General features: G+C 41.3%; 1 protein-coding gene across 3 annotated transcripts in view; it reads right to left on the bottom strand.

The window, feature by feature from the left end:
- NFAT5 (nuclear factor of activated T cells 5) overlaps positions 1-14,826 on the bottom strand; it is a 73,420-nt gene that overhangs the window by 36,563 nt on the left and 22,031 nt on the right. For 2 of the 3 annotated variants that reach the window (XM_082320078.1, XM_082320079.1), the window contains exon 2: positions 10,387-10,512. In XM_082320078.1, the coding sequence (XP_082176204.1) occupies positions 10,387-10,512 (126 nt within the window). Of the gene's footprint in view, positions 1-10,386; positions 10,513-14,826 lie in introns of those variants that run through there. The other variant, XM_082320080.1, reaches the window with a different exon arrangement.

The following is a 14,826-nucleotide window of genomic DNA, read 5'->3' as shown; positions in this document are numbered from 1 at the left end:
CCTTTCCCTCACTTTCCTAGGAAAAAAAATAAACACATCACTAAACAAAATATTTTTCAGTATAACGCTAAAAGAGCTGGTAACAGTATCATTATTTTAGGGCACAGCATTCTGCAATATTTAAGTTGCTATCATTATTGCTATCCAAAACAATTTCTCCTCCAGGTTTTTTCCCTAGAAGTTAAAAAGCGTGTGTGTGTATGAATATGTGCGTATGTTTTCCTTTTATACATTTAAAAAGGAAAGAAATGCTGTCCCTTACAAATCAGTTATACTCTCCTCCATTTATCAGACACGCCCCCACGTAACAGTAAGATCAGCTCATCGAAACAGCATCAAGCTAAACAGTAATGGCAAGAAAACCTCTCTTTAGCCTTATATATTTTGACATTAATGCCATTACCATCCATAAACATGCAAGTGTTTTAAAGCATGTACAGGCCAGTGTTTTCTCTATTGTAGTAATTAAAAATACGTAAGAGAGTATGACAAATATTACAGCCAATGAAATAAACTGGCTATATTGGAACAATCAAATACAGAAATTTAAAATCTGTTTGGGGGGATAAATTAGTAATTGCTTTAGTAACATTTTAAGTTACGCAAATACTAAGAAACATAGTAAAATTTATGTTTTCTCACAGAGTCTGCAGGCCTTTAGCCAACTCCTCTCCCTTAGAGCTAACAAATAAATAAATGGGGTCAACCGAATAAGAATTCACAGTTACTATAATGAATAAACCACTCTATGGTTTGCATGGCTCCCATTTTGTTCTATCAATTTATTCTAAAGCCCGTGACAACACATGCGTTTCTCATTGCGGATCTCTTGGCTGAATATGCTGCATTTTGGGGAAAAAAAAAAGTTTATTCTGAAGTTTTTGGTAATTCATACGTGACTGGTATTGCTTTAAAAGGTGAGAGCATTTTGCATGTTCTGGCTTTGAGGAACGACGTTTTCCCCAACATGCAGATAACAAACCAGAATATAACCAGCGGACATCCCGCGTGAGGGCTGTACCCGGTCGCTGGTCTGTCAGGTTAAGTGGAAGCTTACACACGCCTCTCCCAGTTTAAGCATCACTTTTATTTGGGGTTACTTTCTTCAGACACGTGTTAATGGGAGTTGTTACAGGTGGCTCTTTCGTTTGCAATTTAACAGTGCTTGCAATGACAAATGTATAGTTTAAATGAGTATGTACATTTTGCAATGTAAGACTGAATATCTTTTAACACAGCCTCGAAATAAAAATTGCTTTCAGAGCAACAACACTGAATAGAAGCCAAGTGCATGTTATGGCAAGTATGCAGCCACGGTATTATAAATGAAACGTGCACCAGCATCACAAGGTGTTTTTTTCCCTTTTCCTTAATATAAAAATGAGAGAGAAAAGAAAACTACTTGCACATTGGAGCAACTTCCATCACTGTTGAAACTAAACCTCCTGAATCTACTCATTGCCATCACTGTAACATGTAAGGTAGCTGAAATAAGTAATTCAGGATTTGTTGCCTGTCCTACAAGCTGTTTTTCTCTAAGAGACAGAATGGTATCAAACAATTCAGCGTAAGGACGTCCTGGTTCTGTTTTGGACATCATAATTTACACATCAATAACAAGCAATTCTGTAATGTGTAAATGAGAGACAGAAAATAAGCAAGAACTAACAAACGGAGTGGTTAGTGCTGGAGTCCCGATTGCAACTACAGCCAACCAGTCACTCCGCACTGCTCCTGGGGAGACTGAATCTCAAAGGCATTCCAGCTGTTCGCGATACCCGTCATCTGTACGTTTGCTTCCCAGAAAGCCTAAAAAGGCGCCTACCGCTCCCAAACATTTGCCTCCCTTTCAGGCAGTGAACAGAATTACATTCACAACCAAGAGACTGAGTAATTCAGGGTCTTTCTGAAAACAAAAAGCAGCCAAAAAGCAGGCAGCGGGATAAGGGATGCAACACGCGTGTGGCACAAATGCATGCTGCTAAAAACGCAGGCTAATATCGTATCAGAGACTAGGGGAACACACAGCAAAGAGCATCCCCATGAGCAAATGAGTGCAGTCTTTTTCTTTTCAATAACATAAAGCATTGTACAAAAAAAAAATTTATTACCTCCTGAGTTAGCAACTAAGGCAATGACATATTTCTATATCCTATTATCTTGGGAAGTCAAACAAGGCATTCAGCCTCTAAAAAAAGGTCTGGAAGGCAGGAGAAAGAAAAAAAAAAAAAAATCACTACTTGGCATTGAGGGAGTCTTGTCTTTAGATAACACTTACGTGGAGCCAATCCTGAAATCCTTGTTCATTCTTTCCAGAGAGATCCTTAAATACAACAAGGATTACCAAGTTCTCAAAAAGAAACAAATAGCCTCCTGATGAGTTTTTGTTGTTATTATTATTGCAGCTGGAGTGCAAAGCAAGTCATTTCCCAGACTGGAAAGTTTACGATTGCAAACGCAAATAAACTGGAGATATTTTTGTTTTCACGAGTTTTTCAGCCACCTGTGCACGAACAGCCAGGCCTAGCAAAGAGCCACTGGAGAAGTCGCCCTTCTCTCAGAACCTAGCCTGCATCCCCGGTGAGCCCCTGGGCGATGTTCAGAAATAATTAAGCGTCAAAAATGAAAACTCACCACCCAAGGGGGAGGTTTAGGTGGTGTATAAGCCTAATCCATGACGCATACCTGTTTGTTATATTTGTTAATTTACCTAACGTGTCGTGTTCTTGATAAGACTTTTGGATGTTAATTGGTTTATTTGAACCACTGGACACAGAACAATTTCAGAACGAAACCAGAAGGTCACTATGTGCAAAATTTCCACCGTCAACCCTTGTGTTGCCAAAGGTTTTGAAGGTAAAACCCAGAACTTACAAAGTGGCTGCAAACCTGCTTTCAACACCTCACATGCCAAACTTGGGTTTCTACTTTTCTTCTTCTTGTATTACTGAGGTAATGTCAAAAACTTTTCCAAAAAGTTTAGTTTCAAATCAGTATCAATCCACTATTTAGAAATAAAACAAAAAAAAAAAAAAGAAAGAAAGAAAAGAGACTTATGAAGAAGTCTGAAAACAAGACCGACCTATACCCTGGGTGAGATTGGATGGGTTAAGTGTCTCTGGCACTATTTGTCTTCACTATTGACAGACACTGTCACACAACCCACCACTCGATGCCTGTCTCTGAATGGCGAAGCTAGAATGCAAGTTAAGTGTATTAATAGAGAAAAAAACTAGCATCCCAGCAAATATAATAAAGCAATCCAATTCACCAGTTATTAAAAACACTCAGATTCAAGATAGGTAGGTTAATTTAATTTACATTAAGCCCAACAGTGTAAATTCCCCTTACATTCACATGCTGAACCAAGCAGTGCATTATACTTTGGGTAAACACATCAATCAATCCGTTTTTGTTATAAATGACATCCGTTATTAAATTAACACTCAAGTTTAGGTATCTAAGTAGAACTTTTGTTAGTGGCTCACACACACCAATTCCATGTAGCTTAGATCCTTCCCCACTCGGAGCGACAAGCGGCTGCATCCAAGCAAGTCAGAACTCTAGGACCCTCAGCTGCTCTCTTCAAGCTCTGCCTGCCAGCCCCGAAAGGGGTAACCGCCCGAGGACGTCAGGACTGCTGGATCTGGCAAAGAACGCTGCCATTGAAGAAACAGACTCCTGTTCTTTAGATACACGGTTGGGTTTTTTTCCTAAGAAATCAAGAACTCCTCTTCGCCCTCATGAAGTCTTCGATGCTGCGCTACTGCAAGGAGGTGCCCACATAACAGTACAATAAGATTGTTCTCCTTCTGCCTTCACTGGCTTGGTTTTCCAGTATTCATTAAAGAACAGGGAATTCTCTTGTCACAAAGTAATTCTCAAGCCTTTCTGATGTAAGAATAAGAGCCACCTAATGCAAGAATTTGCTATAAAACACCTCTCGGAATGATGGAACAGCTTGTGTTTGACTGAGCGGTTCTGGAAACTTGGGTTTACTGACTAGATGAGATTCCGGAAGACTGGAAATAAACTTAATGCAGAAAAAAAGAGATGATCTAGAGCACATCTATATAATCCTTTATAGGGAATGATAAGGAAGCTCTGCTCCGTGCAGAGGAGCAGGTATGCACTCAGCGCACAATCCCATACAACCGCAATGTTTTAACTGAACGCGCGGACAACGCGTCGTCTAAAAAACGTTTCCGTAAAACGGAAGCAGCAAGAGAAATCTTCTTCTTTCGCGTCTCCCAGCAATGACTTCCCAGCGGCCGGCAGCTCAGAACGACGAAGGAACCTCCCCGCCGCCCCGAGCTCCACACCGCTCTTTGGGGCACGCGCTATGGCCAGGAGCGACACGTAGACTCCTTCCCGTACCCGTTCGCGCCAACGAGCCAGAGCAGCCAGGGCGCTGTACTAATACACGGCACCAGGAAGGTGCGTTTTTAAAGAGCATTGGGATCTGGTTTAAATTAATTTCATCAAGGAAGATGTATTTGACACGACTGAAGCAAGCGCACTGCAGACTGAAATCCCTGGAAGACATCCTCCGAGGAATTTACAGGAAGGCATTTCCCACTGGGAGGGCAGTGGGAAGAGGAAGGGAAAAGCCTACAAAGAAATGGAAGTTTTTACAGGCATTGGAGACCAACTACAAAGAAGAATCTTTTTGTCTGATAATTTGTTTACAACATATAAGCCCAGGATGACAGAATTAGTAGCAGCACTGATATCCCCTTTGAAATCTCTGGTAATTATTTCTGTATCAACAGGAAAAACTGACTAATGACACCAGGAAGGGTGATAAATTGACAAAATATTTTCATTAAAAATAAAAATTAAGAAGCCTGACCCTAGCTACTGAGAAAAACAAAACAAGAAAACCCCCACATCTCCATTTTGAGGCTTTATTAGAATCTTTAGCTGGAGAATGATGAAAAAGCCTTCTCTTGGCAGTGGAAAACATGGCCCATACCCCTTAGCACCCGGTCTCTACCCCCAGATGATGCAAGTATTTTTATCCATTTCTCTACAGTAGCAATTGAGAAGCAAAGCCTTATTTTCATAATTAAAATGCCCAAAAATGCTTATGGCAAGTATTTCAATAACAACTCTGATCAAAAAAGCCAATGACGCCTGTCTGGGACAAGCAATTTGTCCCTTTAATTAAAAAGGAGCAGAAAATTGACGTGACCACAAAAAGCTAAAGCTTCGTCATTTACCAAACGTTTTCCCAGGATACAATCATCGATGTTTGGGAGCCAGAAAAATTCAATACATCACAGATTAATTGCATCCAAATACGAAGAATGCAAAAAGAGATCAGTAAATACATTTCAGTGGCATAAAATCCGTTCCCCTTTTGTTGCAGCAAGAACGCCACTCTCTTTGTGGAGAATTCAATTTGAGATAAGAACTGGAAACTCTCAGAATGGAAACGATGCAGGAACTGCTGTCCTGGGGAGCAATGCGAAAAATACGGAAAGATATATATTTGCCTCTGTGGAAAATGGAGAGCAGCTCAAGGGGTCATCAACACGCTGAAGCAGCTCGTCCCGAGATCTGCTCCAGAAAGAACGAAGGGATGATAAGCAGAGAAGCACGTTTCTGTAACAGTTTTCTTCCCTGGGGTTCAGAAGGTCTAAGTATTCCTGTTACCAGAGACGAAAGATGAAAATACAACACTTGTTTAAAGTACATGGTCGAAAAACCTCCTGAATCACCCCCAAAAGACAAGAACAAGGTGCTGACCTACCAACTAGAAAGACACCTTTGAGAAAGGACTTAAATTAGCAGTGTGAATTTTAACCATTTGAAGCACTTGTTCGATGCGTCTTGATCAACACGAAAAAATTGTTCAAGCTTGAAGAACCAACTGAAGAGAATCAAGCATCCCTCCTTGCAACTGGAGCTTAAAAATATCGTGCAGAAGGCATTGTTAAAGCTTCAGGCACACTTATTTCCTATAAGAAATCTCCAGGCACAGCTTACAATGACATTTCTCAGCATGACACCCTCGTGCATTTCAAGAGTCTGTAAGATGATTCATAGTTAATGTGTTTATGGTACCGCACCAGGCAAAATCCTCCTTTTCCTGTCCCCTGAACAAAGACGCTTGTAATTCAAATAGCAAGCACAGAGACCAGTTTCTGGCGGTGAAACCAGATCCTTTTCCTCCCTTCTGCTTTCCAGAAGAATAACAGCATTAGAAGCTTGAGATAGCAGCTTAGGTTGCGAACATCGCAGCTGAAAATCCTAGAGTTCTATTAAATTACACTTGCCTGTTTGATATTCAGAGAGTGGGTAATACCTCTTTTGTCTGGATTAATGGATATGAGATACACATTTATTAACAAATTAATGAAAATCCAATCAGCAACATTCCATTTTAATACTCTTAAAACTGTTCTGTAAATCACAAAATAAATTTCCAAATGGAAGAACCAGAAGTCTGCCCCTGCAAGGTCATCGCTGCTAAAAACAGCCCATCCTGCTCCTCCAAAAAAACCAGAGAAGTTAACTGCAGCAATATATATTTCTCACCTATAATGTGATTTGTATGGAACAAAACCCCACAGCAAAGTGACTGACAGAAAAACCTGAAGTAAATTGAATTTCAGCCAGATACTACCTTACTCTCTGTTTTGGGAAGCAGAAAACAAATCGTGTTAACTCTTACGGGAGTAGTAAGAAGCTCTCGCCACTTCGGATCATTCCCTGCAACGTAATCCTCTCATTATTGAGAGTAATCATACCTGCAATTGACTTCTATATACAGCGCTGCTAGCAGCATTTCAAATTAGCCCTTCCTTTTAAAAACAAGAGTAAATGAGATTACTTACAATACTATGGAGACTGAACTATCATTTCCCTATCGTTTCCCAAAACAGTGAGGTTTCAGAGCAAGTAAGAGCTGACACAAAGTGAGAGACGGACAGACAGACTTACACAAAACAAGGGAAAGATTTCAGACACGGGAACACTAGGGTGCCAAAGTCACCTTTCTCCTCGCCCTGTCGGTACAGTGTCAGCTCCTCAGAAGTGTGCCTATGGTCTGCTATTAAGGACTTGATATATGCAAGTGAATAGTCAATCTTGGTCTTTCAAAATACAAATGTAAAATAGAGGTTTATGCTTTCCTGTATAAGCACATAGCCATGCACAAAGCCCAGCCTGATTCTCCTCTTATTTTCCTGCTAAGAAATCAGAGCCCAGCCCAGCCAGACTTCTCATTATTACAAAAGGCAGGGTGACAGGGCTTAAAAATGTGGTAGCAACTTCACAAAGACACTGTAGCAATCCTAAAACAATTCAAGAAAACAGTAAAACGCAATACACCCTTTTATCTAGAAACACGGTACAGCTACAGCAAGAATGCAGCCGCAACACTTGTGTCCTATTCTCCTGAGAAAGTGGAGAGATTTGGGTGTAGAAGAAACACACCGATAACCTTAATGGAAAGCAAAAGCGCTCCTGGGATTCTGGAAATCAGCTGAGAATGCCGGAGAACGCTCCTGCTCCGAGGCAGCTGTGTCCTGCGGGTACCAGCATCAGTTCAGAAGTGCTGAGTTCAAGATGGCTTTGAGGAGGAATCCTAATTAGCCGCTACACAGCGGGAATTTGTGGCAGAAGGGACTACAAAAATCCACTGAGATCCACTGCAAACAGTACATTCACCTCACCTACAACTTCTGTAGACATTGATGCTCCTTCCTCTGTTCCTAAGAGTTTGTTCCCAGCTTTAAAGAGAAAAAAAGTCTGGCCTCGCTTACCAGAAATACCCAACCATATTACACCCCAAGGGTGGACAGATATCTTATATTTTTTTTAATATATGTATAAAAATTATACATAGACTCTCCCAACACCAGAGGGAGGAGCGGGGACTGTTCCTTTCAGCTTTCTGCTCTGTCTCTGTGGTTTTGGAACACAGCCGACGGACCTGTTCTGCAGGTAAACCTTTCCCTGAGATGCACGTGTTGTCTTTCAGGGATGTGGTGAAGGACAGGAGAAAAACATAAACAAACAAAAACCCCACCGAGACGTTACACTAAAACTCTGGTATTATTCACTGGCCGAAAGGCTGAGGCTGAGCCTTCCGCGACGCCCGTGGAGCGAGGCGCCCTGTAACAGCCCAGCTGCAGCCCTTGCTTTGGGCCGGGGCTCGCCTCTCCGTACACGTGCACACCCCACAACCACTGCTGAGTTATCCGGGGCATCACTATTCCGTGTTTCCAAAAGACCAAGCTTCAACTGTCCTTGCCCTGACCGTAGTGGGAAGTGACATAAGCAATGGAAACAAAACTAGCCTTTGCTCTGTTTGGGGTTTTTTGGTTGGTTGGTTAGCTTTTTTTAAATAAAATTTTTAACAACTTGGAGAGCTGTAGTTGCTTGTGCTTAATACTTCTGATCCTGATTTCAACGGCACCCAGAAACTTAACTGTCTCGTCACACCACCGATGGAAGGTCTCCAAAGCCACAGCGCAGTAAACGATTTAATCCAGCGCAAGCACACGGCCATCGAGGGGAGCTGGCTCCCTCCTCCCCGCGTTACTCCCTTCCCCACGCCACCACAAGCCCTTGTGCAGACCCGCAGCGAACCCATCCGGGACGACTGGATCCAAGGCACTCTGCAGCACCCGCACGAAAAGCCCTTCTCTTGCTTAAAGTCTTTGTGAAACTACGCGCTCTCTGACACTGAAAAGTGTTCTTGATTGAACAAGTAGGGCTCCTTTCAGTGTTAACAAAAAAATCTCAACGCTATCTTTTGAAGTTTTTCATTCAAGAAAATTGTGCTGCAGTTGAACCCAAACACAGCTAACACTCTTAGTTTTTTAAAAGGAACTGGACTGGCTGTTAGCAGACACTAAATACCTGGAGGTAACAGACATTTAGTTCCATTCAAGTTTTTAAGTTTTTTCTGTTAGATACAGAATTAATTAGCAGTTCACGTCTATCTGTGGATTTAGAGTGTAACAGGGTTTGTGGGATGTTTTTGTTCGTTTGTTTTTAAGACACATATTTCTGCAGGATTTGGTTGCTGCTATGTCTTCGAACCAAACCGATCATTAAGTATCTTGATTTTACAAATAAACGCCCAAATTATTTTTTGAATAAGTGATATAAAAATATCGAGTCCTTTCAATATAATAAATAAAACCGTCAAATTCTTTCAATGACTGCAGCTCCACTGTGCACAGTTAAATCCACAGGTTCTCTCAGAAGAGGTCTGGCAAAACATGAATGGTGAGCAGTGCTGTAAAGTTTCTCCGACAAGTCTACAATCACCTCAGTTTCTGATCAGGATTCCTGTACCATGCAAATCTGGGAAACATTCTCACACAACCATTTAATGCATATGAACTCAGAGAGAAAAAAAGAATAATGCAGCTATCCGAATCCTCACCTTAAATATATACATTTTTCTCAAGGAACAATTTAAGGCCAATTAGGAAAGCGGGACATGACCTTGTAAGAAATATGGGGATCAAATTATGCAAAAAACCCTTATCCAATGAAGAAAGATGCATCAGTCATGAGTATGATCATTTTCCCTTTTTTCCTCATTGCACAGATGTTTACTAAAATATACAAGTTACTGACAAGAATTCCAGGTGCAAACCAGCACTAAGGCTAACCTCACAGATCAGAACTTTGCCCTTAAATCCTCACTTTTTTACGTTTAATGAAGATCAACGAGTCTTTAGACTAAAGCCTAAAACATGACTGCGAGTAAGATAAAGATGAAGATAAAAAGGTCATGCCTCATTTTTATATGCTGTCAATTAGAAAAATAACCAATTTAAACTTATCAGTTTATAAAAGCGCCATCCTGACATATATTACATTCTCATGTATCTGAGAATTTTGTAATACATTACAATAGAGAGCTATGTGTGAACAGAGTTTAAATACTAAGCTTTCTCAGGCCTCTTAAAGGAAAACATGACCTTTCTTCGTCCTTAGGTTGGTAAAAGCGCCGTGGCCCAAAATGTCATCTCCCATTCCATTTTTCATCCTGGCTAGAATTCGCTGCTTTGCAGTCGGTCAGCATTGTGCCTTAGTTCCAAACAGGTATTTATTACCTCTGAGGGCAGAGTGCGTTCTAGGAGTTAACAGGCCTGTGCTACGCCATAACGGAATAGCGACACAGATCACTTCTTTCTTATGAAGATGTATGTAGGAAATACAGCAACCATTAACACAGAATCCCTGGTAATTTAGATCACCCCGTTTAATTTAGCTTACATTACCTAAATTCTCCTAGAATGAACTCTGTTACTTCTCCACAAGCTCTTTTTTACATCAAAACTTTGCCAGCACTGTTCATGTTGGCCAGAATGCTACAAACCTTAACAAAGCAAGGGAATAAATGAGAATGCTTACCAGCAGCGACTACAGCTGGAGGCGGCGAACCTGCCTCGCCACCACTTGTTTGGCTCATGGATGCTACAGATGTTTCTCTGGAAGGTGGTAACTGCAGCTCCTTTGGGAGAAGGTCATAGACAGATTCTGTTGAACAGACAGAAGACAAAAAAGATTTAATTGAAAATTTATTCATGTTCTGTAAGAGGAAAGAAATAATGTTTCTGCCTAAAAGATACGAACTATAATCCAACCTTTTCAGAACCTTTTGAAAAGGTTACATTAAGCACTTGGAGATCTTCATAGCATGGAATAAAGTTATTTCAGAAAACAAACCAACCACAAAAACATTAAGATACACATTCTGAAGACCGAAACAAAAGGACACAGATTTCTTCAAACAAAGAAATAATTCATGAACTTCCACGGAAACTGTTCTCATGTAGAGCAAAGGGGCTGACAGCAATGTACAACGAAGCGTGTGAGAATCAAAGACAAACCTGTTCTCAGAGTTCAAACTGTGCAACTGACTTCCAAAGAAAGAGAGACTAATTTAGTACCGCCATCCGCGGAATATCCTATAAAGTCTTCCCAAAAGCGTCAATGCTTATTACGTAAGATCCCTTAGTTCTATTTATTTGCAACTTTTTTTTTTTTTTGCCTCAAACTCTTCCGTAAACTCACGCAGATGCTCCAAAGAAAGCAGTCTCCACTAACAAAACGGCTAGCACCAACGCATTTTGCACAGAAAGCTCTTTGATACGACCGGGGCAGATCCGCGCAGCACTACGGGCTCCGAGAAAATTTTTTTTGCGACTTCTCCGTTGTGAAGCAGCCACGGCCACCGCAGAGCTCAGCCGACAGAGCTTCGGCAGCCAAGCCACAAGGAGCGAAGTCAACAGCCTGCCGCTCAGCCTGCCTCTCCGCCCCTCCCGAGGGCTCGAAGCCACCGCCTGCGGCCAGATGGCCGCTTCCGAGTCCCATTAGCAAGAGCTCCCGCCGCACCTGACGATGGAGAACGTGGCACTGAGTTACTCCGAGATGACGACGACTCCACGCCGCTGTAAACGCGCCTCTTCCCGGGGATACACAAGAGACGCGCCATTTCAAACCCCCCGTTCGGAGATGTAAAAAACCCAGACGAACAGCTGTAACCTGAATCAACAACTCTACACCACAAAACTTCATTAAATTCCTTTGTATGTATTATGTAGGTGCCTGAGACAGATACGGGAAACTCAATGCGCATTTTTTAAGTTTTCTGCCCTACGAAGCAACAGTTATACTCAACTGATCCTAAAGTAAAATACCCTTGTGCAGCATTTCTTCTGTAAAAATAATTCAACTGAAAACCCCCAGAGTTGGTAACTAAAAAGCTTTCACCACAAAGAGGCCCTGTAATAAATGAAGCATACTCAAGACAAATGCACAGGTATATATACTTCCAGCAATATATAATTGTATTAAAAATATAACACATACCAAATGCTGGTTATGCCACAAACCAGAACAGTTACCATACTGGGTAAGAGTGCAAATACTCCCATCAAGAAGTGGCATAAAAAGAGCCCAAGAAAACTTTCATGCCGCTTACAGGATAGTACTTGTCTGTTATGCACAAAATCACAAGCAGCTCCCAACAACGGCTGCGAACCGGCGGTGAGGTGTAACCGGAGTTAGCTACAGCCCATCAAACTTCTTCCCATCTGCTGCAAGATTTTTTATTATTATTATTATTATTATTATTATTATTATTATTATTATTACTATTATTATCATTTTTTGTTATGCCCATTTTTCAGAGAAATAACTTTTCAGTAATGTGACAAAGAAACAGAACGTTTTTTTTTTTTTAATTGAAACTGATAATCCAAGCGTTGGCAACCAGAGGCTGCAATCCAAATCCCAAGCAGAAATCTCTGCAGCGGTTTTCTACAAGAGTTACCCATAATGGTGAGACGATGTAAAATATTTTTAGACAGCTCAGGTTAACTAACAATAAATTGATAGCTTTATTCTTTGGAACAATCTGGGGAAGAAAAATATTTACTTGTGCTTACTGAAGACCTGCAGGTATGAAAGGCAAAGGGAACAGACAGACAGTTGTTCATACTTCTGCTCCTGTTTTACCAGGAGGCACAGCCGCATCAGCATCTCCCTCCAAGACGAGGGCCCTTTAAACATTCCCTTCTTCCTCACCTGTTAAGGCCTGCTTTCTCACTCTTCTGAACTAGTGATTTTTCAACACCATAAAACTGGCTTTCAAAGTAAAATAAATCAGACCAGTTTAAAATTGCTTATTCAAAGATATGGTTACAATGATGCTTCTAATTTTATACTTCATTTACTTTTCCCAAAAAAAGGTTAGTTCTTTTTTAGCGATAACATATTACACTTTATTAAGCAGGAGCATTGTGTACTTTGTGTGTATGAGCACTTATGTAGTTTAAACATACTCTAAATTTTAGCCTTTATTTTAAAAGGTAAATCATGCCTTTATTTTTTATCTTACAATTTTTACTTAAGTTGCATGTGCATACAGACTTGAATCCACTTCAAAAATTAAAAAACAAACTAAATTGCATTTAAAATTGTTTCTAGCCAAAGACTCTCTCCTCGCACCTGCCGTGCCAATGAGGAGGGGAAAAAAGGGGGCTGTCAAGGCACAGTTCTATTTTACGATGGGAAGGGAGCGCAGAAAGTACAAGGAAAAAAAATCTATTGACTAAATAATCAAAAAGAAGTTATACTGAAATTTGAACAAGAATGTCTGAGGAAGGGGAAGGAAGCAAAATTTGTTTTGTATTGTATTGAACATACTTCTGCCAGTGAACCACAAGTGCTAAACTCATAGGAAAGAGATGCAATAGCTGTTCACTGTTACAACAGTAGGGACAACCACAGCACTCGAAGATCAACCGTCACCTACTCTGCCTTGGGTAAAAAAACTAAAAAAAAACTAAAAAAAAACTAAAAAAAAAAAAAAAAAAAAAAAAAAACAACAACAAACCCTACCAGCCAAGTTCTGGCTGGACCATCCACTGAAGAAGAGTGGAGAGGTTGTGCATCGTCTGCCTTGCAAAAAGGAGCCCGTTTGATCTTACATCGCCTAAGACGACGCAGTTGTATTCACAGCTTTAACAACAGGGAGGACAGCATAAAATCCAGAACTGGGAAGCCAAGAAGCCCGGTTACTTCTTCAAACAGCCGCTGTCAGGCAGTTTCTGCACTGGCATCATAAGGGCAATGCAACTTATCAACAGGTGTCATTGTAAATTCAAATCTGCTTTAACACATGGAAGCACGAGAGCGAGAACCCCATTAACGTACTGACGCTGACCGCTATTGGGAATTTTCAGTCTCCGTTCTCCTCTTTCTTTCCTAAGCTGTTAAGTCAGTCCTCATGCACAAAGCCCGGGAAAGTCATATGAAAGAACGAAACGTGTGTTTGCATCTTTTTAAAAACAAGCTGGTCTAACTCATGCTCCCAAGCCACCTCACGCTCTGCAAGCACAGAAACGCAGCCAGCGCTGCCTATTTTGTAGACATTTGTCATGCCGCATTCTGAGAAAACTTCTGTGAATCACAAAATCCCAAGCAGTTTTCAGAGAAAACGTTGACTTATTTCCACATCGAATGGCTCCTATAAGCTTGGCTGCTGGCATAGCTATCAATACGTCAAAAAATTCTCCAAAAAAATGTGGCGTTTGGAAACCACAAGATGCATGTGGGTCTACATTCTGCTGAAATACAAATTTTCTTCAAGATGACTATCTTAATTCAAGAGACTGAAGAATGAAAGGTTCAGATTTTGTCCCAACAATGAAAAGCACAAATACCAGCCGAATTAAAATACAGTGATGACGTGAGAGGGTTCTTCCCTCCTGACATCCCTGTGCCTCTGAGTATTACTGCACCTGCAGGCAGCGGTGTGTACAACGGCTCCAGACAGCGATCCCTTGTGAATGAGCACCAGCCTTTATTCTGGCTGGCCCTGGTACTACTGCCTACAGGAGGTGAGTAAAATCCAAGCTCTCTTCTGTCCAAAAACCAGCCACAGGCAGATGTTGGGTGCTGGAGCAGCTGCGGCACTGTTATTACCACCCAAGGTATCTGTCACAGCCCCTCGTATGGAAAATGATGCCCATTCGGCTTTGTTGACAAAAAGTGATCTTAGCTCATAGCGCACTCTGCAACAAATTCTTCCCACCGAGCCACCTAAGAAACCCGCACGCTTCTCCGGGCCGGAGCTGGGATTTTAAAATTTATATTTAAAGCTGCTGCAGTCACTTGACAGGCAGCTCTGCTTATGCTGAATATTCTTTTGCGCCCAAGACACTGGAAGCAACTCACCAAGTATTTCTGTTACGCCAAATGTTTGGTGATGGGCCCCAAAATGAGGGATCACAGCACAGCGTGTGTGTCTGTGCATGTAAGTAGAGAAACCTTTACGGATTTAGG

This window comes from Platalea leucorodia (genome assembly GCF_965183815.1).
Source record: "Platalea leucorodia genome assembly, chromosome: 8".
Lineage (NCBI taxonomy): Eukaryota > Metazoa > Chordata > Aves > Pelecaniformes > Threskiornithidae > Platalea > Platalea leucorodia.
The sequence above is the reverse complement of the archived record's forward strand: the minus strand, read 5'-3'. Positions and strand labels throughout refer to the sequence as shown.